The sequence below is a fragment of the Trachemys scripta genome, chromosome 1 (assembly GCF_013100865.1).
Source record: "Trachemys scripta elegans isolate TJP31775 chromosome 1, CAS_Tse_1.0, whole genome shotgun sequence".
NCBI classification, from domain to species: Eukaryota; Metazoa; Chordata; order Testudines; family Emydidae; genus Trachemys; species Trachemys scripta.
Genome location: NC_048298.1, coordinates 2272336 through 2299731, shown reverse-complemented (window position 1 = coordinate 2299731; position 27396 = coordinate 2272336). Strand labels below are relative to the sequence as shown.

The following is a 27396-nucleotide window of genomic DNA, read 5'->3' as shown; positions in this document are numbered from 1 at the left end:
CCAGGGCGGGGGGGGCTGTCGAGGGGCTGGCCAGGGTGGGGGGGGGGCTGTCAAGGGGCTGGCCAGGGCAGGGGGGAGCTCTCGAGGGGCTGGTCAAGGCAGAGGTGGGAGGGCTGTTGAGGGCTGGGCAGGGGCAGAGGTGGGGGCCTGTCGAGGGCACAGGCTGGGCAGTACAGGGTAGGCTGAGTGTGTTGGGCTGGAGGCCACCTCCAGAGCCCTGACCCTGGGTAGCGAGCTGCTGTGCTGTGGGTTTGCCCCTTTCCCTGCTGGCCGGGGGCCTCTCACCAGCTGTTCCTGGGGTGGCAGCCGCAGAAGGAGATGTTCTTCATCTGGAAGAAGTGGCTGCATTGCTCATACTGAAAAGGAAGCAGCAGTCAGAGATGATCTGAGCCCCGGGGCACCCGGTCTGCAGAGAGCAGCCGCCCCCTCTAGTGACAGGGCACCCCCATCCGTCCGTCCGTCTGTCAGACCCCCACGCCCTCATCAGAGCATCTCTTCCCCCGTTGTACCAGCTCTAACCTTATTCGGTGTGTGTCTAACCCTCCTGCTGTCTGATTCTGTCTGCATGGCACATGACCCCCTCTGGCCCCGTCTCTCCACCTCGAGACGGGCCGGGCCCGTCTCTTCCCCGCTCGGGCCTGGCCCCATCTCTCCACCTGGGGCCGGGCCCCATGTCTCTGTGTCACGCCAGACCCCTCCGTGCTGCTCCCTCTCTCCGCCTTGGGCCGGGCCCTACTGCAAAGCTCTCTTCTGCCAGACATGGGGACAAGGGTTTGGCCTGTGTCACTGTCACTCCAGATCCTGCCCCTGGCCTGGCTCCAGCTGGGGCCAAATCTCCTTTTGCTGTGTCTTGGTCTGATTCTTGTGCACTTCCTGCACGAGGCCATGGGCACCACTTGCCACACTTCATACCATTTCTCCAGTTTGTCCAGATCAGTTTGAATTTTAATCCTAACCTCCAAAGCATTTGCAACCCCTTCCAGCTTGGAACTGTCCGCAAACTTTATAAGTGTACTCTCTCTGCCATTATCTAAATCATTGATGAAGATACTGAACAGAACCGGACCCAGAAACGATCCCTGCAGGACCCCACTCATTATGCCTGTCCGGCTTGACTGTGAACCACTGATCACTACTCTCTGGGAACGGTTTTCCAACCAGTTTTGCACCCACCTTATAGTAGCTCCATCTAGGGTGTATTTCCCTAGTTTGTGTATGAGAAGGTCATGCGAGACAGTATCAAAAACTTTGCTAAAGTCAAGACATACCACAGCTACCACCTCCCCCATCCGCAAGGCTTGTCACCCTGTCAAAGAGAGCTACCAGGTTGGTTTGACACGATTTGTTCTTGACAAAACCAGGCTCACTGTTACTTATCACCTGATTATCTTCTCGGGGTTTGCAGCCAATCATCCGGCCAAGGGCCCCGTCCCCCCGCCCCGCCCCAGCCCAGAGCTCCCCAGCCTCCCTCACCTCGTCGTCCCGGCTGTACTCATTCGCCGTCAGGATCAGCTTGATGCCCTGCAGCGTTATCTTCAGGTCACAGGTGGCCGGTGGGCGCAAATGCACCGTCAGCTTCCTGGTGGTGGCGATCTGGAAATGCCCAGGGAGGGTGTAAGCGGGAGGAACGGGCCAGGCTGGGAGCAATGGAAGCAGGCTGCTAGTCAGGAAAGGACCCACCTTCTGCAGGCGCGCTTCCCACTGTCCAGTGCCCCCGGGAGCAGGGCCAGACAGCTAACGCTCCTGCCCCGCTCCCTGCAGTGCCTCTCGAGTCAGAAACTGATTCTGACCCCCTGGGTAACACCGACTGGAGACCCTCGCCCCGTGCTTCCTGCATGCAGCCCGACCCTGAGACAGACCCGGGTCAATTGTTCCCGTGGTTAACTGGCCTCACTGGTAAAAGCTGAATGTGCCTGGCTCCAAGCTGCCAGCCACTGGCTGTGTTGTGTCTTTGCTAGCCTCAGGAGCCATCGGCTAGCAAAACCCTTCTCCCCAGGGAGAGACAGACTGGGGCCAAGTCACCCTTCACATTCTCTGTTGAGCTCCACCCTTTAGTCAGGCTCCCGGCTCTTCTCTGGCCCCTCTCCAGTTTCTCCACACCCTTTCGATGTGTGGACAGGAGACCTGGGCCCCGCCCTCCCGGGACAGTCTGACTGGTGGTGGCAGCACCTCTGCACGACTCACTACTCTGCCCCTCGTACGGCTGGGGACGGCACTGGCTTTCCTAGCGACAACATCACTCTGGGAGCTCGCACAGGGCTGCTGGAACGAGGGTGCTGGCGGGGGCAGCAGCCCCAGGCTTGGAGTAATAATAGCAACCAAATGCTTGGCCTCCATCACCTACAGGGCCCGTGGTTTTGTTCAATGGCTTTCAGCTCCCACGGGTGACCCGACGACCCAACGTTATCAGGACCAGCCCGATATTAGGGGCTTTGTCTTATATAGGCAACTATTTCCCTCCCCCCATCCTGACTTTTCTCATTTGCTGTCTGGTCCCCCTACAGCGCCCCGGAGCTCACGTTCAGCTAGTTTTCACCACGACCCGTAAGCCCCTGGCAGAATCACTGCTTTGCAAAGTCCAGCCCCGCACCCACGAGTGTGCCCGCCGTTCTTGGCTCCTAACGCCTGCTCTTGCATTTCACTGTGTTAAAACAGGGGGTTCAGTGCAGCAGAGAGCGGCCCCACCACCATGTACTGGTCCAGCACTGCCTGTATCTTCCGCAAACGTCACTCACCGTTGCTTTCTGTTTTCTTCCTGATCACTGAGGAAGATACTGAGTAGCACTGGGCCTAGAGCAGATCCCGGCAGGACCCCCCTAGAAATAGCCACTGGATGCTGATTCCCCACTGACAATCACTTTTCCAGCTCGGTCCGTAATCGTTTAGTGTCAGCTGGACGGATTTTATAATCGTGCTCTGTTGTTTTTGATCAGAACGTGCTGAAGTACAAAATCCAATGTCTTGCAGAGGCCAAGTACATTATGTCAACAGGTCCCTTCATCAACCAAACTTTGCATCATCAAAAATGGTATCAGATTTGATTGACAAGCACTATTTCCCATAAAACCATTTTGACTGGCTTTAATTACGCTGCCATCCTTGGGAGAGGCCAGGAGGGGGGTAGCCGGGAGTGCCCCCCCAGCCAGAACTCCTGCCCCATCCCCTACAATGCCCCCTGCTGGGAGAGGCTGGGACCGGGGTAGCCGGGAGGCTCCTGGGTTATCACATCAATTCCCTGGGAAGTACAAAGTCACGTCCCTTGACTCCAGCGACCCACTTTGCTTGGCCCGCCCCTGCAGGCTCCCTGCAGAGTGTGTTGCCTCACCTTCTGCATGGCTGCACACAGGATGCCATTTCCCTGGTGGTATGGGACCTCCACGGAGCCCAGAAACTGCACGTTGAACCTCTCCACCCAGGAAGGGTTCCGCTTCAGCCCTGAAACAGAGTCACACAAGCCCTGGAGAAACCCATCAGCACCAAGCGACCGGGCTTATCCCAGCCAGCAGCCCCCCGCTGAGTGCGGAGGGGGCCAGCGGCACTGCGCGCTGGGCTGGAGGCAGGGTCGCAGGATACCCGCAGGCGGGCTGGGCACTGGGGAGCGCTGGCGTGCCGGCAGGCCGAGCTGCCTGCTGTTTGGCTGACAGAAGCATGCACATCAGAGACAGGAAGAACCCCCCCGGTACGTTCTCTAGTGCCCTGCCCTACGGACCCCACCTCCTGCCAGTGCCCACTCCTCCGCGATACCCCTCGCACCAAAACCTGCCCCATAACAGCAGTGCCCTTTCCCCCACTGCGGCCCCAGCAAATGCCTGGCCGCTGTGCTGTCCCCTCAGGCGCTCTCAGCCAGGCCAGCTCCTGGCTTCCTCCCCCCTCCGAGGATCTGGGCTGACTCCTGGGTTGTTCCTGCCCAGGGCTCTGACCTCCCACAGGGTTCCCAACTTCTCCTGACTTAGAATCACAGAATCGTAGCACTGGAGGGGACCTCGAGAGGTTTCTAGCCCAGTCCCCTGCACCGAGGCAGGACTAAGTATCATCTAGACCACCCCTGACAGGTGTTTGTCCAACCTGCTCTTAAACATCTCCAATGATGGAGATTCCACAACCTCCCTGGGCAATTTATCCCAGTGTTTAACCACCCTGACAGGAACGTTTTTCCTAATGTCCAACCTAAACCTCCCTTGCTGCAATTTAAGCCCATTGCTTCTTGTCCTGTCCTCAGAGGTTAAGGAGAACAATTTATCTCCCTCCTCCTTGTAACAACCTTTTATGTACTTGACTTGGTATCATCTGTACGTGTCAGCAATGGGTTCGTGAAGATGCCAAACAAGCCTGGATCTAACAGAGACCCCACGAGGCTCTGCTCCCAGCTCCCTATCGTCTCTTCTCCACGGGCTACTCCCTACCAGTGCCGCTCCTGCCCGCTTGAGCTCCCGCTCTGCATCACGCATGCCCGGGTGGGAGGGCAGGGCTCCTCTACTCGGTGTGATAATGGGGCACAAGCTTACCCCAACTGTGAGCTCAGCTGCAGAGGGAGGCAAGTTTATACGGTGGCTCAGTAACCTGTGACAACAAAGGTCGGTGGGTGGGGAAAGAGGCAGAAAAGAGAGTGACAGAATTAGCTCAAACAAAAAGGGCTCCTGGCAGAACGCCTGGGCCGGGTTAAGATCATGCCTGCTGCAGGAGAAGTGTGGGACCGGAAATCCAGGCACTGACACTGGTGTGCTGGAAATTCGATCTAACTGGTGCACACAGTAACAAGGGGCTGTTTCGCCGTCACCGGCTTCTGGGGTCCTTACAAGAAAAGAGATCGGGGGGGAGGGGGGAGAGTGAAAATGACCAGAGGGGAGCAGCTGGGTCCCATGATGCTGGATGACTGACAGATGAGTGGGGGAAGCAACAAGCTTCCCAATCGTGGCTGCACCATCTCCTGGGTCCCCAGACCTCCGTCATCCCGATCCTTACAGGGGCCCTGACCAGACCAGGCCGGAAGGAGGGACCCAGATGACATCACCTCATCAGCGGCTCCAGCCTAATCCTGGACACTGCTTGGGACATGAGACATCATCTCCCCCGTTCCCCCAAAGCGTGTCCTGCTTCTTCTCTGCCTCATTTCTCCTCTTTCCTCTCCTGTTCCTGTTCCTTCCCTGCCTCGTTTCTCCTCGTTCCTCTCCCTCCTGTTCCTTCCCTGCCTCGTTTCTCCTCTTTCCTCTCCCTCCTGTTCCTTCCCTGCCTCGTTTCTCCTCGTTCCTCTCCCTCCTGTTCCTTCTCTGCCTCGTTTCTCCTCTTTCCTCTCCTGCTCCTTCTCTGCCTCGTTTCTCCTCGTTCCTCTCCTGCTCCTGTTCCTTCCCTGCCTCGTTTCTCCTCTTTCCTTTCCCTTCTGTCTAACAAGAGTCTGGCTTAGCCAGCCAAGACTGCGTAGTTTGGAACACTGCTGTGAACCTGTGACCAGAAAGAGTCGGCTAAAAGCAGTGGCCTGAACCAGTGGTTCTCAGCAAGAGGTACATGTACCCCTGGGGGTACGCAGAGCTCTTCCATGGGGTACGTCAACTCAGCTAGAGAGGTGCCTAGTTTTACAACAGGCTGCATAAAAAGCACTAGCAAAGTCAATACAAATGAAAATTTCATGCAGACAATGACTTGTTTATACTGCTCTATAGACCCTACACTGACATGTACATACAGTATTTATATTCTAGTTGATTTGTTTCATAATTATATGGTAAAAAGGAGAAAGTCAACCATTGTTCAGTAACAGTATGGCTGTAACACTTCTGTATTTTTACATCTGGTTTTGTCAGCAAGTAGTTTTTAAGTGAGGTGAAACTTGGGGTACGCCGGACAAATCAGCCTCCCGAAAGGGGAACAGTCGTCTGGAAAGGTTGAGAGCCACTGCCCTAAACTCCCTGATGCTGGTACAAGTTGCCGGTCTCAAAGAGGCTGATCAGAACGGGTGCTGGGCCTGTATTTTCCCAGCAGTGAGGTTGCAAGTGCAAGTCAGCACCAGAGGCAGAAGCCGCGTTTTCTCTTTGCTGTTCTTTCCTCTCCCCTTTTGTGTTTGTCATGTTTTGGCTTCTGGGAGCCGATACTGGATTTTAACAACAGCAGCAGCAGCGCCGGCTCCAGCCCAGCTCCATGACTTCTCTTTCCCCAAAAGGGAACAGACACCATTGTTAGAACTACGTAAGAGACTGCCAGACAAGGGGGTTTTCCTTCTAAAGGCTCGCTGCAGCTAAAGGGAAAGGGAACCCGGGATGCTGTTGAAATGAATGCCTTACATTTCAAATGGTGTAACTGGGTTTCCTTCTTTTCTGTATCTTTACGAAAGGGTTCAAAGGAGTTGTCAGGGTCTGTTCGCTACGTACTAAGCAGGCGGAGGTCTGTGTGTACCCACCCACAGACCTTGTTTAAAACTCTTTAATGCTGGATGGTTTCAGGGTCATGTTAACACCTTTGACTCTTTGGCCCCTTTATTCCATCTAACTCATTGGTTTGCAACCTTTTTTTCATTTGCGGACCCCTAAAAATGTCAAACGGAGGTGTGGACCCCTTTGGAAATCTTCGACATAGTCTGCGAACCCCCACGGGTCCACGGACCACAGCTTGGAAAGCACTGATCTGGGCCCCGACGGGCTCCGGGGGCAGATAGCCACGCTGCCAAAGAGCAATACAGAACGGTTACTCCTCTGTCCGTGGCTGTTGTTCTTCGCCATGTGTTGCAGGTCTCCATTCCACATTAGGTGTGTGTGCGCCCAGTGTCCCGAAGCTGGAGGCTGTTCCCACAGCGGTCCCTGTCGGGTGGCACGTGTGCCCAGGGTCTGACCGTGCTCCCAGTGGAGGGTATAAAGGGAGGAGCCACCCCGAGCACCAGTGCTGCCTGGGCCACGCAGGGGTTATTAAGATCAACTTGGTGCAGTCCTGCTTGAGTCTGAGAATCAACTTAGGAATTAAAGGCATGGGAGGGAATGCATAGAGTAGACTGTCCTTCCTCGGGAATAGCAGCCCGTCCAGGATGGAGCCCGGACTGTAACCTGCTCTGCAGCAGAACTGATGGCACTTCCTAATCTGCTTTATGGTGAACAGATCTACTACAGGTGTCCACCGAGTCTGAAACAGCAACCGGAGCACTTTGGTTTTCAGACACCAGTCATGGCCCATCCTGAAGGACCTGCCGAGATGGTCTGCCAGGCGGCTCTGTATTCCCAGAAGGTGCGGCCCTTTGAGCATTACTGCATGCCTGATGCAGGACTTTGAAAGGTTCGCTGCTTCCTGTCGCACACGGCACTGCCCTGTCTGTTCAAATAAAGCACGGCTGTGGTGTTGTCCATGTGGACGTGCAAAGGGCTGCCTTTGATGTGTGTCAGGAAGACCTGGCCGGCCTGCAATACTGTGCAAAGCTTGAGAACATTTATGTGTAGGGATAGCTCCGGATCTGACTAAGTCCTTGGGTTTGGAGATCTCGTAAGGGTGCTCCCCAGCCTAAGGAGGATGTCTCTGTGGTTAGGCTCATGGAGGGAAGGGGAGGTGAGAAGGAAACTCTCCTGCACAAGTTGGACAGGTTCACCCATCAATTCAAGGAAGCTGGAAGCCTTGCAGGCATAGCATGTCCAGTGGATGTCTCGATGGATGGTAGAGAGACTTCAGGCACCCTGCACACACCTCAGGTGACGACTGCCAGACCGAGTCATGTATGCACAAGCTGCCACATGCCCGAGGCGGCTCAGGCAATTTCTTACAGGACTCTGAGGTTGAGCCTGGAGAGCAGCACACAGGTCCAGATCACTTGGGGCCTGGCCTGAGGCATTTAGGCTGTTGTCGAAGTGAGAACTACCCTGATAAACTCTATCCTTTGCAGAGTACAGGACTGAGGTGTCAAATTGGGACTGGACTTGTCTGTTGTCCTCTGCCTGATATCTCGGGCAGCCTCGGACCCACCAGCTGTCCAGACACAGGAATACTGGAACACCGATCTTCCAGGGGCCATGCACTTGGGGCTCACAACAGGCCGAAGGCGGGACTGTAAACTGGTAGTGAACATGTACAACCATGAACCTGGGGAATCTTCTTTGGCCCAGGGGGATAGCCACATGAAAATCAGCGTCTCTCAAGCTGAGAGCAGCATGACAATCAACAAGATCTATGGAAAGGATACGGGGAACCAGGGAAACCAAGCAAAACATTATCTTCTTGATGAATCTATTAAAGTTTCATAGATCGAGGATAAACCTCAGCCTGATGAGATTGGCCACTGAAAAGGGATGGAGAGAAACTGCAGCGTGTAGCCCAGTCCCACAGTTCTTAGCTCCCACCAGTCTGTTGTAATGGCACTCCAAGCACTGAGAAAGTGAGACAGCCTGTTTCCAAAGGGAGCAGTGGGACAAGGAATAGCCCCATGAAACCCAGGGGCCTCAACTGAAGAGTCAAAGAGCCTGCTTCGAACTAGAGCGTTGCTGAGAAGAAGCAGAGATGGAAGGCGGAGGTGGTCTCCTTCGCTAAGATTTAGGTCTCCTTCTAGCCTGGTTGTTTTGAGGGATAGAAAGTCTGTCTCTGCTGGTGTTGAGGATGGCACCGTTTCCTTTTTGGTACTAGAGCACAGATGCCCAAGAACCCAAGAGTCGCTCTAGAATCCTTGAGCGAATGTAGAGCCTGGTCCATTTTTTCAGAGATGATTCTTTTCTCAAGGGCAGGTCTTCCATTGTTTGTTGGACTGGACAAGTATGTCAGCAGATTGCAGTGAAGAACAGGAGCGCATGGTTACTGCCATCATTCCGACCGCTGAGTCAGCCGATCAAGAGATACTTGGTGGGATGCTCTTGCCACCCACTGGCCTTCAGCGAGCATCGCCTGGGACTCCTTCTCGGGCTTCTCTGACAGTTTGTCCAGGCACATGATCGTCATATCCCAGTTAGAGAAATTGTACCTAGCCAAGAGTACTAGATGATTGGCTACATGAACTTGCAGTCCTGGTGCCGAATACATTTTTTGACCACATACGTCTAACTTTTTCAAGTCTCTGTCCTAGGGGGTTGGTTTTGAGTTTTCTCACTAACTGCAGTGACCATCAAAGACCCTGGGGGTCGGGTGGGAGTAAAAATGTTCATGCCCTTGTAAGGGGACCTGATACTTACGCTGTCCTTTTAGCCATGGGAGACAAAGATGAGGGTGTCTGCCAAAAAATCTGTGTTAGTTTCTGTATAGCGTCATTAATGGGCAATGCCACCCTGTCTGGAGTGGCTGTGTGGAGCTGTCCACCAATCTCTGTTGATTTTTCTGAACTAACTCCACCTGTATGCCCATGGAATGAGCCCCCCCTGTAGCAATACTTGATACGTTTTACGGTCATCAGGAAACCCCCAAACCAGAGCCCAATCTGGGGATGATGAAGACGTATTTATGGGAGTCAGAGTAACTTCAGTAAGTGCTGGTAGTTTCCAATGGTTCAGTTGCACAGACGTAGGTGCCAAAGGAAACACATGCTTGATAAAGGTAATTGTTAAATGTAATTGATAATGCAATTGATAAAAGTAATTGTAGAGGTGATCCCGGCAATTACAGACTGGTAAGTCTAATGTCAGTACCGGGCAAATTAATTGAAACAATGGTAAAGAATAAAATTGTCAGACACCTAGAAGAACATAAATTGTTGGGCAAAAGTCAACATGGTTTCTGTAAAGGGAAATCTTGTCTTACTAATCTATTAGAGTTCTTTGAAGGGGTCAACAAACATGTGGACAAGGGGGATCCAGGGGACATAGTGTACTTAGATTTCCAGAAAGCCTTTGACAAGGTCCCTCACCAAAGGCTCTTACGTAAACTAAGTTGTCATGGGATAAAAGGGAAGGTCCTTTCATGGATTGAGAACTGGTTAAAAAACAGGGAACAAAGAGTAGGAATAAATGGTAAATTTTCAAAATGGAGAGGAGTAACTAGTGGTGTTCCCCAAGGGTCAGTCCTAGGACCAATCCTATTCAACTTATTCATAAATGATCTGGAGAAAGGGGTAAAAAGTGAGGTGGCAAAGTTTGCAGATGATACTAAATTGCTCAAGATAGTTAAGACCAAAGCAGACTGTGAAGAACTTCAAAAAGATCTCACAAAACTAAGTGATTGGGCAACAAAATGGCAAATGAAATTAAATGTGGATAAATGTAAAGTAATGCACATTGGAAAAAATAACCCCAGCTATACATACAATATGATGGGGGCTAATTTAGCTACAACAAGTCAGGAAAAAGATCTTGGAGTCATCGTGGATAGTTCTCTGAAGACGTCCACACAGTGTGCAGCGGCAGTCAAAAAAGCAAGCAGAATGTTAGGAATCATTAAAAAGGGGATAGAGAATAAGACTGAGAATATATTATTGCCCTTATATAAATCCATGGTACACCCTCATCTCGAATACTGCGTACAGATGTGGTCTCCTCATCTTCAAAAAGATATACTGGCACTAGAAAAGGTTCAGAGAAGGGCAACTAAAATGATTAAGGGTTTGGAACGGGTCCCATATGAGGAGAGATTAAAGAGGCTAGGACTTTTCAGCTTGAAAAAGAGGAGACTAAGGGGGGACATGATAGAGGTATATAAAATCATGAGTGATGTGGAGAAAGTGAATAAGGAAAACTTATTTACTTGTTCCCATAATATAAGAACTAGGGGCCACCAAATAAAATTAATGGACAGCAGGTTTAAAACAAATCAAAGGAACTTCTTCTTCACGCAGCGCACAGTCAACTTGTGGAACTCCTTACCTGAGGAGGTTGTGAAGGCTAGGACTATAACAGCGTTTAAAAGAGAACTGGATAAATTCATGGAGGTTAAGTCCATTAATGGCTATTAGCCAGGATTGGTAAGGAATTGTGTCCCTAGCCTCTGTCTGTCAGAGGATGGAGATGGATGGCAGGAGAGAGATCACTTGATCATTACCTGTTAGTTTCATTCCCTCTGGGGCACCTGGCATTGGCCACTGTTGGCAGACAGGATACTGGGCTGGATGGACCTTTGGTCTGACCCAGTACGGCCGTTCTTACGTTCTTATGTAAAGGTGGTACCGAGGTCGATACCGGAATCGGTATCAGGCACAGCTGACTCCCTTTGAGGCAGCCTAGACTTAGGTGTAATGGGAGAGGCTGATCTCAAAGTAGTGGGCATACGGCATGGCCAATAGAATCAATGTGGAACATGATGGGGCATAAGAGGCCAATTCTATTGACTCCAAGAAGTTCTGTCTCTGGATCTACTTATGCATTTACGCCTGACATGCACAAGAATGGGAGTCTAATGAAGAAGGGGGAGAAACCTGGGACCTCCTGTAATACGAACAGGAGATACATGATCCAACCTCCAACCCTGACAAGCAGTCGGAACCGTCCACTAGACAGGATGGCCCAGCACCAAGCGGGAGTTGCTGGGGAACCGGAGTGGGGCTGATGGGTGGAGGTAACGGCGCAGCTGACGAGTGATCAGTGCCAGCTGTCGTCCTTGAGTTTGCACCAGTGGCTTCTTCACAGCTGACGCTGAGGTCAGGGCTGGCTGTGGCACTGTGACAGCGGGCGCTGATGCTGGTACTGACAGGCGCGCTGGCATTGGCACCGTGGAAAGAGGAGGTGCCAAAGTGTCCAGGTCAGTTTGAAGCACAGGGGAGTCCAGGACTCAGAGGCACAACAGGTCCTTGGCTGCTTCAGACACCTGTGGTGTGGCTGGTGCCACCCAGACTGGTTGCCCGGCCCTGTGCGGCGGTGCTGATGTTGAGGCTGGTATAGCTGGTGTCAGTCTCAACGGTACCAAGGACTGCACCATGTGACGTTATGAGTGTGAAATAATATCTCATTGAAAGGTGACAGGGCCAGAAAGAGTTAATTAACTCACAGACTGACCTGACCCATGGCAGAACTGTGGAGACTGGTTAGGAAGATCTGTAAATGAATAGAGCTTTGAAATGCAAGTCTGTATTGTTAGAAGGGCAGGTGTTTGCTCAGGTCTTGGGATGTAAGCAAACAAGTCTTGTCTATAGCTATAGCTTTAATCCAAAGATCAAAAAAGGAATGTTAACATTTATGATGATACTTGAGGGAAATAGTATTATTGTCTCCATGTCTCTTTGAAGGTTGTGGTAACCTGTATCTGAACTGTTTAATGGATAAATTACCCTGTGCTAATTGCCAGGATGTTTGGGAGAAGGAGAGTTAGGCCTGTTGTTTTCTCAGGCCAAAAGGCTGCTGGAAATGTATAAGAACCCTGGGACACGATCCTGCTTCATCTCAGATCTGCTTTGGGTTTCAAGAGGGGGAAACCTTAAGCCACAAGGATTGAGATCCCCAGTCACTGACTGGAGTCACCCTGAATACGGACATTGGACTATAACCTTTGGACTATTTCTAAAAGGACTTTTGGCAACTACAAGCTCACCTCTGCTATGTATCTGAACCTCAAGAATTGAATTCCTCTGTCTGTATATTGATCTTTTAACCAACACTCTCTCTCTTTAGGGGGGAGGGATAGCTCAGTGGTTTGAGCATTGGCCTGCTAAACCCAGGGATGTGAGTTCAATCCTTGAGGGGGCCACTTGGGGATCTGGGGCAAAATCAGTACTTGGTCCTGCTAGTAAAGGCAGAGGGCTGGACTCAATGACCTTTCAAGGTCCCTTCCAGTTCTAGGAGATGGGATATCTCCATTAATTTTTTTTCTTTTTTAATAAATTTTAGTTTAGTTAATAAGAATTGACTATAGCGTGTATTTTGGGTCAGATCTAAGTTATCACTGGACCTGGGTATGTGGCTGATCCTTTGGGATCGGAAGAACCTTTTCTTTTATATGATGAGATAAGATTTTCAGTAATTATCATATGTTTGACATGTGTGTCTGGACGCAAGCCCGAGGCTGGGTACTTTAAGGGAACTGCGTTGTTTGGACTTCTGAGTAACCTGTATGGTAATACAGAAGTTGTTTTGTGCTGGTTGGTAAATCTAAGTATTGGAAGATCCACCAGCGTTTGGGGTTTGTCTGCCCCGTTTTGTTTGCCGTTCACCCTGATTGAGTGACCTCAGCCGGCTCCCACGGGCAGCACCGTCACACTGCACCACAATCGACAAATCCAACACAGGTGTCTCTAGCCCTCAGCACCCGGGAGCACCAAGCCAGAATTCATGCCCTAAACTCAGCACCCAAACGGCTCTGCAAGAGCTGAGGCAGAACGATGTTCCTTGGTGGCAGAGGAGGTTTTCTTAGACCTCTATTCCAGAGGCTGCTCTGAAGCTCTTCTACTTCTTGCTCATGGGCCCCCGAGAGGGAGAATGTCATCTTCTATCGAGCTCTGCTTGACAAGGAGAATCCGACAAGTCAGGAGGTGCCCTTCTGAGCTGTGCCTTGCACGGATCGCCCTGGATCCAAGCGGGACGTAGAGCACGCTCCAGCCGAAAGTCTCTGAGTCCTGCCTCCCTTGACTCCTGAGTTCTGGTCTTGAAGCCGCTGCAGCTGCGGCTCTTGTCTCTGATACGACCCTCTCCAAACATTTTAAATAGCAGCGCGGAGGGGCCCTGTTACTGTACAGACAGCAGTGCTGGTAACCAGGAGACTAACGCATTGCTAAGTCCAGGTCCCAGGTACCTGACACCCAGAGCAAACTAGTAAAAAGAGAACAAAAGTGAAAAAACCCGGCTAGGACAAAACCTGAGTCCTATTAACTGCCTAGGAAGATTTCTAACCAATTTACAATGGGAAATAATCCCGGTCGTGTGCTCCTGTGCATGGGATATGCCGCCCACCAACCCCAGGCAGTGAAAAGGAACCAAAGGGGGGTCGGGGCAGCTCTGTCCCTTATGGCATCGGCTGGGAGCCAACATAGGCTGCCTGCGCTGCCCCAAAGGGTCCTGCTGTAGGACAAATCTCTGTCTTCAGCACACTGGGCACACACATGCCTAACGTGCAATGGACATGTGCAGTCACTGGAAGAAAAACCTGGGGTTCCCCCGACCCCACGGCCAGGCCAGGGGGTCTGACTCACTCTGCTCCTGGCCTGGAGGCTGCAGCGGGTGGCCCCAGGCATGTCTGTGCCATGCTGCTTTCCCTGGTCCCTAACACCAAGGACCCTGTGCTGTCCAACTGCAGCTGTCACTCCTTTGCTGCCCCTCCCCTGTAGCCTGCCAGCTCGGCTACGAGCCGCAGCCTCCCAGCGCCCCGCTACGCTGGCTATCGCCTGGCCCATCTCCCTGCTCCCAGCTCTGGCTACAGACACTTCAGTCCGTTCAGGCGCTTCTGCAGCGTCCGGCTTCTTCAGAGCGACTCCACCTGCTGCTTTACTGTGCCCGCGGGGCAGGACCGGCCCCATTACTGGAATGGAGGAAAACTCTCTCTTCCCTGCCAGCTTGAAAGCTCCTACCGGGCCCTGTCTGCCAGGACCAGGATTCCTCTTGCCCTCGTGGAGACGGTCAGAGCCCGGCAGGCTCTCAGCGCAGGAGTCGTGCAGCTCCTAAGGCCCCCCCCCCCCACACACACACACAGGTGCCAGGCACTGGAAGGTCACTGGGAAGTTCCCTGTGTCACCCGCATCTCCCCAGGGCGCTGAACCTGCTGCACGTGGGCTCTCATTCACGGGAGTTTCCCAGCATGCATTGGGGAGCCCACCCCATCCTGCCTGAACATCATTGGCCCTGGCACATCATCTGCTTCCTGTTAGGGCAGCCACAGGTCTCTTGGGGCAGGTTCCTCACTACGATGCTCCTGTCTCTCTGGTGACTCCCTGTCAGTGCTCACCGCCCTGGAGCTCTCCGCTCAGACATCTCCTCCCCTGGCAAGGGCAGTGGGTGTGCAGGGATCAGCACCTATTCCCCACTGCCTCTCCTTCCATGCCTGCCTCTCCTGCCACCGTCCCACGAGCTGTGTCTCTGACGGGCTCAGGTACGTGTGCAGACAGAAACACCTGCCGGAGTCAGCCGAGCGCCCTTTGCCTAGGCAGCGAGCCCAGCAGCTGTTCAGCTCCCAGAGCACCTAACAGATATGGATCCCTGGTGGTCTCCACTCAGAGACGGGACCACTGTGCACTGGGCAGCCTGGACCATCAACAACCAACCTCCATCACCCAACTGCTGCACCATTGCAGGCCCTCCTGTGCACCTGTCTGCTCCCCCGAGAGCTGCCCCCCAGGTGCTTGCCTGCCCCCTCCACAGACTAAATTTTTGGGACATTCCCTATGGATTCACGCCTTCCTCTGCTCATAAGAACATAACAGCGGCCATGCTGGGTCAGCCCGATGGTCCATCTAGCCCAGTACCCTGTCTGCTGACAGTGGCCAGTGCCAGGTGCCCCAGAGGGAATGAACAGAACAGGGAATCATCAGGTGATCCATCCCCTGTCGCCCATTTCCCGCTTCTGCTGCTGCACTCAGCCTGCAGCTGTCGAGAGACCCCAGTGGCCCAGGGGTTTGCTCTCGCTGGCCGCTCGGAGCTCCAGGGCCCAGGACAGGCTCCTGGTGGGGGTAGGAAGGAGGGTGATGGATTCCTGGCTGCTTTCTCAGTGATTACACAGTATGATCTAGGGGCACTTGGGCGGCAGGATGGGGTCAATGCTCACCCATGTGGGTGGGCATGTCTGTGTGTGTGGGGGTGTTTGTGTGGGGAGGGTCTCCCTGGCAGCCTCCCCATCTGCAGCAGAGCGCTCTGGGTCACTGCCACCCACTCGGACACTGACTGAAACTGGCAGTGCCGTGAGCTGGCTCTTGCCGTCCCGGCAGGGCCCGTGGCAGCACCCAGGGCTGCAGGTGCTCAGGGCTCCCGCACCACAGGGAGGGAGGGAAGGGGAGATGCCTACCGATGACCTCCTTGGCTTGGCTCACCACCTCGTGGGCATAGAACGCCGGGAAGATGCCTCTCTCTCCAGTCCGCATGTTGTAGCCTCGGTACCAGTAATCGTCCTCCTCCAGCTCCACCAGGATCGGGTCGTCCACATCCAGCTCCAGCTCGTCCTCGTGGCGAGGGATAAACCTGCGAGCAGAGGAGACGGCGCCAGGATGGGGGGAAGGGGCGTTGGGTGGGGGAGGAGGGCAGAGGAAATGTGAGAGAGAAAGAGAGAGACGGAGATGAAGACGGGCGAGGATGCTCTTGCACACAGGAGCCAGAGGCACCGTGCCTGGTTCCCGGCAGCCCCCTCGGGCCTTTCCGCCACAACCGGGGGCAGGACAATCATAGGCAGACTCGGGACTCCTTGGCACCGGCTGGGCCACCATTCTATAAATGTATCTAACAGGAAACGGTGGGGCTGCCTGCCTCACCCCCGTTTGTTGCCCTGGGGCTGTGTATTTATCAGCTGCTCAGCCCCAGGGATGAAGCTGTTTCCTTCTCTCAGTGCCAGGCAGACCCCAACTCGTTCCTGGCCACGCGCCCAGAGGGGCAGCGTTGGTGCAGCCCTGGGGTCCAGGCTAGGGTGCTCTTCTCACCTGAAGACAGCCCGGTGAGTCTGCTCCCGTTCTTCCCCGTTCACCATGCATGAGAACAGCCCAAAGGACTCCGTACCTACGGAGCAGAGGAGAGGTCACTGCAGCACGGCAGGAGGAGGACACACAGGAGGCAGCTCGCCAGCCAAGCAAAGGACAAGAGACCTGAGCCAGACAGGCCTCGCTCCTCGGTGGGGAACGCCCGGCCCCAAGCCAGTCGGGCCTCGCTCCTCAGGGAGAACATCTAGGTCAGAGCCTGTCGGGGCTGCCCTTCCTGTATTAATTCAGCCCCCACAGATTGTGGTGAGAATGTCTCCAGAAAGGAAGGAAGAAAGATGGCCCAGCAGTTACTGCACTAGCCCTGCTCCATCACAGACTTCTTGTGTGACTTCGGGCTTATCGACAGGGCCCCGCAGTCGGAGTACAGGGGTGCGAATTACAGCACATACCCAAGTGCTGGGCTGGAACTGCCCTTGGTGGATGCTGCTGGCATGAATTCGAAGGTACCTTGTCCACGCTAACGTAGTCCTGTTTGAAGAGGACGATGTTAACACGAACTAGGTACCTTTGAGTTCTGCCCGCAGTGTGACACGGGGCAGTTACAGACCAGCACTTTAGTGCGCTCTACAATTCACACCCTCGTCGTCTGGACGCGGTGCAGGGTAGACGCAGCCTTTGTCTGTCTGTGTCTGTACAGTGAGGAGTGTAGCATTGCCCTGCCTTCCGGGGGTGCGGTGAGGACACAGGTACTGAAGAGAGTGAGGGGGCTAGGCAAGGGCCCTACCTGGAGAGATACGTAGGTTTAGGGGTGGCCCAGTCTGGATGTGTGACTCTCCTACAGGGATAGACATGGCTGACCCCTCTCTGGGGCGAGCAGGGGAATTGGTACTTACTGGAGGAGCGGGATGTGCTATTGACAAAGACATTGAGGAACTTCTTGGAGAACTGGAGGTCGGCTTCGGGGGAGGAGTCCTCCGAGGAGCTCTGCCCGTCCTGTGCCGTCAGCCCCTCCCCAAACTCGTCCTCGTCCTCCAGGTCGCAGTTGTCGCAGGCTCTCAGCAGCTCACTGTCGTCGCTCAGCACCGAGGTGCAGCGCTTCAGGCTCACCAGCTCCAGCTGCGTGTTCTCATCCACCACCAGAGTGTATTTGATGGAGTCGTAGGCCAGGGACTCATCCAGCGGCCGTGGCTCCTGGGCCATGGGGGGCGGAGGAAGCGGCAGGTCCTCCTCGAAGCTCTGCGTGTCGTCATGGAAGGGGGAGCCCTTCAGGCTGCCGAAATAGGGCACGTCATCCTCGTCCGTGGAGTAGCTCAGGTTGAAGCACCGGTTGGTCTTGGCTGTGGAGACGTCGAGCATGGGCAGGAAGGCGTCGGGGTTCCGGCCCAGGTGCTCTAACCGGATGTCATCGATCATGTCATTGTCCTCCAGGATCCCTGAGTCCAGGTCCTTATCGATGGCCCAATCCTCTGGCCCAGTTGCCGGCTCCACCTCTGTGCCCTGTTCTCTGGACGCTGGGTCCGAGCCCTCTGTGCTGGCGGGGGAGGCAAAAGGGAAGCTTTTGATGGGCCCCGTGCAGCAGCCAAAGTTGGCCGGCCCCCCCGTGCTGCCCAGCCTGTCGATGGAGAGGGGCTGCCCCAGGAACACCGGCGTGATAGTGTCATTGGTCGGGTTGCTCATGAATAAATAAGGGCCTGGGTCACTTCCCAGAGGCGAGGCCTCTGTGGCAGGGCTCGTGCTCGTGGGTTTCTCGTCCTCGGCACTCTGGAGTGAGCTGCGCAGAGTCTCCATGTCCACCAGCTCGATGCTCTGCTGGGAGCCAGACAGCTTGGCCGGCTCTGCTTCGCTCCCCGGGGAGTCCCGCAAGCTGGGCTGCACGTCCAGGGACTCGCTGAGGATCTCGGGCTCCAGGTCAGAGGCCGGGGAGATGGTGTCGCAGAGGGAGTGGGCCTGCTGGAAGCACTCGTCCGGGCACTTGAGGGGGTACGAGCCCTCCAAGATCATCTTGTTGACGAGGTTGCTGAGCAGCCAGGGTGAGTCCGAGTCCTCGCTCAGGTCAGGCTCCGACTCGGAGTCAGAGTCGTACTCGCTGTTACCCTCGTCGTCCACCTCCGGCAGGAGCTTGGGCCCAATGGGCAAGTAGAAGGAGCGGCGGATGCTCTCCAGGCTGTGGTCCGGGTCAATCTTTAGATCCAGGGGACTGGACCCAGATATATCTGTCTGGTCGACAGGGGCGGAAGAGTCCTCCGGGTTCAACGTGTCGTAATAACCCTCCATCTTCAGGTCGGCCAGGCTCTCTCTCCTCACCATGCTCCTGTCCCTCAAGCGGCTCTCCGGCAGCTCCCCCCCCAGGGTCACCTCCTCCTCCTGCTTGCACTTATCCAGCAGCAGGGAGTCCTTGATACCCATGAGCCCCTGGCCGTCAAGCTCCGTCTCCAGCTCCGCCTCCGAGGTGGGGGAGCTGGCCTCCTCGATGGAGTTAGTGAGGTGGGAGGACCTGCCACTGCTGCTGTCGCTGCTCAGATCCAGCTCTGTCTCCGAGATGGAGGAAATCATGTTGCTGACCAGGCGGCCCCCACAAGCAAAAGCTGCCTCGATTTCCCCCTCTACATCGGAGTCAGAACCCGGGGAGCTGAGGTCATCGCTGTGCCGGCCGCGGGGCAGGAACTGCTTTGAGTTCCTGCTGGTGAGATCTGCCTCAATGCCCGGGTCGGACGACGGAGACGTGGTCTCGGAGGAGCCTGAAGGGAGCCCACGCATGCTGGCGGCCCTGCTACAGTGGGGACCCTCCCCTTCAGAGCTCAGCTGCTCTGTCAGCCCCCTCAGGCAGACGTAGGCCCCCAGAGTGCACTCCCTTTCCCCATCGCTCCGATCAGTGAAGACTCCAACTTCACTGTCTCCATAGCCCTTGGGCAGCTCTTCCTCCGACAGTGGGGTGCTGGACTGGCCAAGGAGGGTGATGGGGGAGCCACGACTAAGAGCCAGGCCTGCTTCCCCCCCAGTGCCATCTGCAGGGGGACCCTCCTCACTGGGCTTTTGTCTCTCTCTGCCACTGGCTGCCTCGGGCTTGAGCTTCGCACAGTCGCTTTCGGTGGCTTTGGGCTGCCGGGAGTTGGCGTCGCAGGTCTGGGGCTCCTTGCTGGCTTCCAAGTGAGGGGCTATGCTAGGAGGAGCGGCAGGCCCTGTTGGAGAGAGAGACTGTTTAGGAGACGGCTGGCTGAGATGAGATGGGGGATGTGGTGAGCATGGTGCAGAGGAGATGATATTCATATTATAATCTTCCCCGGCTCTCTCCGGCGGTTGGTTACCATATGCCCGAGACTCATGTCTGTTGCCTTCCGAGTCATAGAAGGAGGGTTTGAGCAGCATCTGGGCCTGCCCTGTTTCCTCAGTGGTCAGCCCCCGGCCGTTCTGACTGTCCAAGCAGGGGCCATCTTGGACACAAGGGTGAGAAGGAGACAGGTGCCCTGAAAAGGAAAAGCAAAGAGCCTGAGATTAGAGCTTTGAAACAGTTCCCGCCCCCCTGGCTAGGGCCCCTCATCCTCCCCGTTTTACTGGCTCTGATCCCTGCTGGGCAGTGCCCCATGCACGTGGGAGGAGGGAGAAGCTGGCTGGAGGGGAAGGGACCCCCAGGCTGTGCCCCGGGAATGAGCAAGACAGGCCCCAAGGGCCAGTCCAGAGAGGAACAACCAGGGCCCGTGTGCTCGGCACTGCGTTGACGCACAATGTGGCACCGACTCTTTCCAGCAATGACCAGTGTGGAGGGTGGATTGTTTTGCCGTGTTCTCCAGGCACCCAGCTCTATGGGCCTCAGCAGTTCGGCTGGTGTCTGGGAGCTCGGCTCAGAGTCTCCTTCCCCTGCCCCACGTGTGCCAGGGAGGTGGGGTCAGCGGTTCACCTTCTCCGCTCCCCAGAGCTCGGCTGCTGCCCTGTTCTCGAGGCAGCTGGGCTGCCCAGCCTGCGCGGTTGGCTCCCTGGCCCCCTCCACCGGGTGCTGGAGGGCAGTGCTGGCAGCAGGCACTGTCATCAACCCAACAATCCCGTGTGGGAAAGGTGCCGCACCAGAGGCAGCTGCAGGCAGAAAATGGTGCCAGGAGCCTGGTGCAGCAGAGTGACGAATCCTACAGCAAAAATACGACATTCTGTGGGATCCTGGGAAACGCCGAATTCCAGGACCCCCTTGTCACTGAGCCCACGGGCCCCTGCCTCCGTCCGCCCCTCTCTGAGCCCTGGACTCTGAGCAGTCACACTTGAGTCCCATTTTTGAGGACTGAGAGCAAAGTATGGCTCTGCCCTCCGGGTACGAGCCGAGCTCCCAGCCATCGGGCAGCCCTGGAAACAGCCCGAGGGGAGCAGCGAGGGGAGGAGGTGCAGAGGAAGCACGAATCTCCCCAACACAGAGCTCGGACACAGCCTTGGGGGAGAAGCTGGGCCTGGAACCCTCCATGGGGCAGATCACCCCATCTCCTGAACCTCCAGCCTCGGTTTCCCACCCCTCCCCATCCCCGGGGCCCAGAGCAGAGCCTGGCTCTTAGGGCAGCCACACAGCTGAGCTCAGATGCACAAGCTGGTGCAGGTGGGGGCTGCCGCGGGTGGGGGGAGGGGGTATGCTCACCAGCGTGTGAGGAAGAGGAGGAGGAGGAGGAGTGGAGAAGGGTCTCCTGCCAGGTGGCCCGCTGAGCAGGGGGGGGAGGAGGGTAGCTGCCGTTGTTGTTCAGGGAATCCTGGTCAGAAAGAGAAGAGCCGGTGAGTTTAGAAATGAGGGCAGGGGGTGTCCGGGCCCGAGGGAGGAGGGGGAACAAGGAAGTGAGGCCCCGTCTACACTGGCAGTGCGTTCCAGGTATCGGTCGGCCAGGCTCCAGGACGCTCAGCTCGGCAAAGCTGGGCTGTGCCGGGGATAGAACAACACCCCACACGTGCAACAGGCAGTAAAAGCCCCTGGGGGTCCCGCCTCTAACCCCCGCCGCAGAGAGAGAGAGAGAGAGAGAGCTGTGCCGGCCGAAGTCTGGCGCGTTCCTCCACTCCGAGGGGAAGCAAAGGCTAAGGCCACAACCCTGTCAACCCCCTATCCCCCCCCCCAAGCTAGCTCCTTCTCCCCCCGGGGACGCCCAGCGCTCCGGGAAACTTCAACCATGGGGCAGCTCCTCACGCCAGGGGACTCCCATCCCTGTCTGCCATGCTTGGGGGAAGAGCGAACCAGCCATGCCAGGGACAGTGTCAGCACTGTCAGCTGGGTTAGCAGCACTGACAGGAATGGGGCAGTTCACACCACACAGTGATTGTTTTAGGCTCTCTGCAGACGCCGCATCGGGCACCCAGAGTCACAATGGGACGGTTTTCACCACACGTGTAACAGCTGGAGACTGACTTGTTCCACTGAGAGCTGAGACTTTGAAGGAGAACCCAGAGGTCCATTGGCTCCCCCCATCAGGCTTTGAGTCCCTCAGAGGATGAGTCCCCCGGGTGGGGAAACACGGATGCAAGACATGCTGCCAGTACCACACGATCTTCCCCTGACAATCTGACACACGCAGACACACATGCACAGAGACACAGACACACAGATAGACAGACAGACACACAGAGACACAGACAGACACAGACAAACATATACACACAGACACACACGCATTGGTACACGCAGACACACATGCACAGGAACACGCAGACACACAGAAGCACAGACGTACACACAGACACAGACACACACACAGACGTACACACACACACACAGCAGAACAAAGGCAGAGCAAACGCTGCAGACGGGGCGAGGGGAATGCGATGAGGCTGTTGTGACTCCACTGAGGAAAAGCAGGACACGTGGGAGGCGGACCCGCTCTGCAGATCTTCGCCAGACTCCACCGTGAAGAAGGAAGAAAAGTCGTTCTGTTCGATCTGCTTTAGTTCTCACCCGGTGCCCTCCACTGGGTACTGGAACCCCGGCCTGTCCAGACGGTTGGTGAGTCAGGGCGATGCTGCACCGAGAAGTGAGCAGTGACTCAGAGATGAGGGGAAAGCAAATGTAGTGTTTCCATCTCAAAAAAAGTGACTAGAATGATCGCACATACACAATTGGAAATGACTGCCCAGGAAGGAGTACTGGGGGAAGGGATCGGGGGTTCAGAGGGGATCACAAGCTAAATATGAGTCAACAGTGTGACACTGTTTCAAAAAAAGCAAACATCGTTCTGGGCTGTATTAGCAGGAGTGTTGTAAGCAAGACACGAGAAGTCATTCTTCCGCTTTGCTCCGCGCTGATTAGGCCTCAACTGGGAGTGTTGTGTCTAGTTCTGGACACCACATTTCAGGAAGGATTTGGACAAACTGGAGACAGTCCAGAGAAGAGCAACAAAAATGATTAAAGGTCTAGAAAACATGACCTATGAGGGAAGATTGGAAAAAATTGGGTTTGTTTAGTCTGGAAAAGAGAAGACTGAGAGGGGACATGAGAACAGTTTTCAAATACATAAAAGGTTGCTACAAGAGGAGGGAGAAAAATTGTTCTTAACCTCTGAGGATAGGACAAGAAGCAATGGGCTTAAATTGCAGCAAGGGAGGTTTAGGTTGGACATTAGGAAAAACTTCCTCACTGTCAGGGTGGTTAAGCCCTGGGATAAATTGCCCAGGGAGGTTGTGGAATCTCCCTCATTGGGGATGTTTAAGAGCAGGTTAGACAAACACCTGTCAGGGGTGGTCTAGATAATACTCAGTCCTGCCATGAGTGCAGGGAACTGGACTAGATGACCTCTCAAGGTCCCTTCCAGTCCTATGATTCTGTGATCCCGGCAATGACTGTCCCTACCTCACTCCGTAGGAGAAGAATGGTACAAGCTGTGTGAGGTACTGAGTCCCTTCATCTACAGACAGCAAAGGGAGTCAAGGGGCAGTTTGGGCCCTTACAAGAAAAGGTCACTGAGGATGGGCTGGAGGTAGCAGCACTGTGAGTTGCTCAGAATCAGCCTCGCCAGACAAACCGTGTGACTCTACTATTAGTATTCACCTGCAGGGCCAGAGCTGTGTCAGCATCTGCCGGGCAAATCACACGCGGCGGGCCCTGCCTGCCATTAGGGACATGTGTGATACAGCATCTCCTAGGAGGCTTGGCTGGGGCACAGTCACTGAAGACTTGCTGAAAGGTTGTAAACAAATTGTCCTGGAAGCAGCAGAGAGGGACCTGGGGGAGCGTCTGGCTCAGCCCCGGCCCCATCGATTATCCAGCACAGGAGAGTTGAATGACATTTGCAGATTAGACTCTGAGGAGCTGTGAGTGCAAGAGGGGACAGAGCTCTAATCCTGGGGCTGAGAGAGATTAGAGATGTGGGCAGGAAACAGCAAGAGATTGGGCAAATCCAGCTAACCCAGCTGGGGACAGATCCCGGAGCCCAGCTCTGTGCTGGGGAGAGAAACCCGGAGAGCAGACATGGTTCTGCTGCATGACCGGGGGGCAGCGAACCAGACCGGAGTTTGGCAGGGAATGTGGCTGCAGTTGGTCTTTCTCCAAGTGGTGCGGTTGCTCTGCCTGGAGCTCAAACCACGGTACTGCTCTGCTCGCTGAGTCTATGACTTCCCCATTAATCATAGTCTGGCACAAAGTTTCGTCCTCCCTCTGGTCCTTGATGAAGTCTGTCTCTCTGGTTAGGATGTCCCTCTCCTGTAGGAGGGCCACTATGGCTTCGTTGTTAAGGGGGCCTTCTGGAGACGCTTCCCTCTGGCTGGATCCTACCTCCCCAGGGTCCTCACCTACACCTGCCAATGTCACAGGTTTGGGGCTCCCATCTCCCCAGGTCTCCTCAGCTGCTCCCTCCAGGGTCTCTGGAGTTGGTTTAAATTCCCTCGATACCTCTGAGAAATACTCCCAATCCTGTCCCAAGATCATGGGGTAGGATACTGTTGAGGCCAGCCCCATTACAAGCCACTTCGTGTTTTCCCCTACAGCCAATGGCACACTTCTCCATGGATACACCCAGAATCCACTAGGCTCATGACCTCCGTTCCATTTATCTGCATAGGAACCGTTACTTCAGCTGGAGTTCGTTTATGGGCCCAGCATTCTGCCGTCCACACCTGTTCATAGCCACACTCCTTACGGGGGAATCGTGGTACCAGTGACCTGGGGGCCCACATAAAAAGCAAGTCCTTGCTGCTGGCCGAGTGGCTGCTGGCCCTGGGCCTGCTATTTGAGATAGCCCTTCCCTACGGGCCTTGTCTACTCCCCCTCCATAGGGGTCCCAAGGGCCTTTGTCCAGACTGGGCTCTGAGATGCTGGGTTTGCTGCCAGGGCCCAGTCCAGGGCTCAACTGTCTGATGGGCACCTTAGAGGTTGGTGCTTGCAAGAGCACCCTGTCTGATTGCTGGCTTCCTGGGTTGGGCTCTCCCTTGAGCTGAGGTGCCCTTGGCCTCAGGCAGTTGCTCATATGAGTATCTAAAAGGGTGTCATAAGGAGGAGGGAGAAAACTTGTTCACCTTAGCCTCTAAGGATAGAACCAGAAACAATGGGCTTAAACTGCAGCAAGGGAGGTCTAGGTTGGACATTAGGAAAAAGTTCCTAACTGTCAGGGTGGTTAAACACTGGAACAAATTGCCGAGGGAGGTTGTGGAATCTCCATCTCTGGAGATATTTAAGAGTAGGTTAGATAAATGTCTATCAGGGATGGTCTAGACAGTATTTCGTCCTGCCATGCGGGGACTCGATGACCTCTCGAGGTCCCTTCCAGTCCTAGAATCTATGACTCTATGAAGCAGTTAGAGCCATCTCTGCAGCTAAATAATTCTCCAGCAGCCAAGCGCATTGGCTAGGGACTCTGGGAAGCGTTTGAGCACCCAGCCCCTGCCCTCACACAGAAGAATGGGGGTGAACGGCTCCACCACACTGAGCTCGGCCACCTCCACTGCAGTCTGAGTCTCTGGCTATTGCCATTTTAAACACAGGCCTTTTAATTTCTGGGCGACCACGCGGGGCCTGGCCCCGGGGGCATTTCTCCCCAGGGAACCTCTGTCAGAAAGTCTCCTCCGTGATGTTGAGGTAATCAAGTACGGCCGCTTTCACCTGCACGTGGTCTTGGGCAGATGCTGCAGCCAGCCCCTGATCTGCGGCCTGCGCTGGTCCCGCCAGGTGCGGTGCCAAGAGGATGGTGGCCTGGTGGGCATGAGGCTTCCATGGCTACTTGTTCATGTGTTATCAGGAAGGCCTCAGGACCCATCTTTGTGAGTTTCACAGGCACGGGCTGGACCCCTAGGCCGGGGCCTACAATCCCTGGAGGGGAAGCCCTGGGGAGACCCTCCAGCTGCATCAGAGCTACCACTGCTCGACCAGCCTTTTCTGCTGTTGTGCCCCTAGGTCCCAGAGAACTGCTGCTGCTGGGCAGTTCTGCAGAAAAGGACTTAGGGGTCACAGTGGACGAGAAGCTGGATATGAGTCAACAGTGTGCTCTTGTTGCCAAGAAGGCTAACGGCATTTTGGACTGTATAAGTAGGGGCATTGCCAGCAGATCAAGGAATGTGATCGTTCCCCTTTATTCGACATTGGTGAGGCCTCATCTGGAGTACTGTGTCCAGTTTTGGGCCCCACACTACAAGAAGGATGTGGAAAAATTGGAAAGAGTCCAGCGGAAGGCAACAAAAATGATTAGGGGTCTGGAGCACATGACTTATGAGGAGAGGCTGAGGGAACTGGGATTGTTTAGTCTCCAGAAGAGAAGAATGAGAGGGGATTTGATAGCAGCCTTCAACTACCTGAAGGGGGGTTCCAAAGAGGATGGAGCTCGGCTGTTCTCAGTGGTGGCAGATGACAGAACAAGGAGCAATGGTCTCAAGTTGCAGTAGGGGAGGTCCAGGTTGGACATTAGGAAAAACTATTTCACTAGGAGGGTGGTGAAACACTGGAATGCGTTACCTAGGGAGGTGGTGGAGTCTCCTTCCTTGGAGGTTTTTAAGGCCCGGCTTGACAAAGCCCTGGCTGGGATGATTTAGTTGGGGATTGGTCCTGCTTTGAGCAGGGGGTTGGACTAGATGACCTCCTGAGGCCCTTCCAACCCTGATAGTCTATGATTCTATGATTCTATGATTCATTTCCCACCGCTCGGCACGGCCCACTCAGGCTCTGCGCAGATGCAGATGTCCTGCGTCACTTCTGCTCCACTCACATTTCACAGCTTCTCCACTGCCACAGGGGCCAGAGACTTGACTCTGTTCTTGTGACGAAGGCTCAGAGTCTGGAAAACGAGATGGCAGCCCCCCCCCCCCGCCCCTCATGCCACACGCAGGGAGATGGGCCCAGCGTGAGCCCGGAGATAGGGAACCATCCCCCCGCGGCATGGGATGGGATGGGACTAGCGTTGCCAACTCTCCAGGATTGTCCTGGAGTTTCCAGGAATTAACAATTAAATTTAATTAACGATTCCATCAAGTGATGAAACCTCCAGGAATACATCCAACCAAAACTGGCACCCTGGACGGGAGGGGAGGGGAGGACAGGGGAGCCGCACAGACTAAAGCTAGCTGGGATGGAACATACGTCACTGCACCTAGGGACAGTCCTGCCCGGGCCCCTGGGGGAGGGATGGGCCAGGACCCAGTGGGCTTTATCCTCTGTGACTTCGGAGACACACGGCCCCCTCAGCACCACACACACGAACGTCCCACGTCACGCATGGCACTCACATGCCCTGCCCAGGGCAGGAGCAGAGACCCCCACACCTCCAGTGACTGACACCAAGACATGGGAAAATCACACAGCCATGCTCAGTGCCGTATGCAGAGACCCCCCCAAGCCCTCTCAGCACCTCACGCAGAGACCCCCCAAAGCCCCTCAGTGCCATATGCAGAGACCCCCCGACCCCTCAGTGCCTCATGCAGAGACCCCCCCAAAGCCCCTCGGTGCCGTATGCAGAGACCCCCCAACCCCTCAGCACTGCACACAGAGACCCCCGACCTCTCAGTGCTGTATGCAGAGGCCCCCCAACCCCTCAGTGCCTCATGCA

General features: G+C 55.1%; 1 protein-coding gene across 1 annotated transcript in view; it reads right to left on the bottom strand.

The window, feature by feature from the left end:
* Positions 1-285: 285 nt before the first annotated feature.
* The window catches only part of MAPK8IP2 (mitogen-activated protein kinase 8 interacting protein 2), a gene marked incomplete at its 3' end in the record, with an annotated part of 44401 nt that continues 17290 nt past the window's right edge, over positions 286-27396 (bottom strand). The window contains 7 exon segments of the mRNA XM_034762862.1: positions 286-356; positions 1474-1593; positions 3326-3435; positions 15799-15971; positions 16424-16499; positions 17314-19884; positions 21033-21141. Of these exon segments, the coding sequence (XP_034618753.1) occupies positions 286-356; positions 1474-1593; positions 3326-3435; positions 15799-15971; positions 16424-16499; positions 17314-19884; positions 21033-21141 (3230 nt within the window).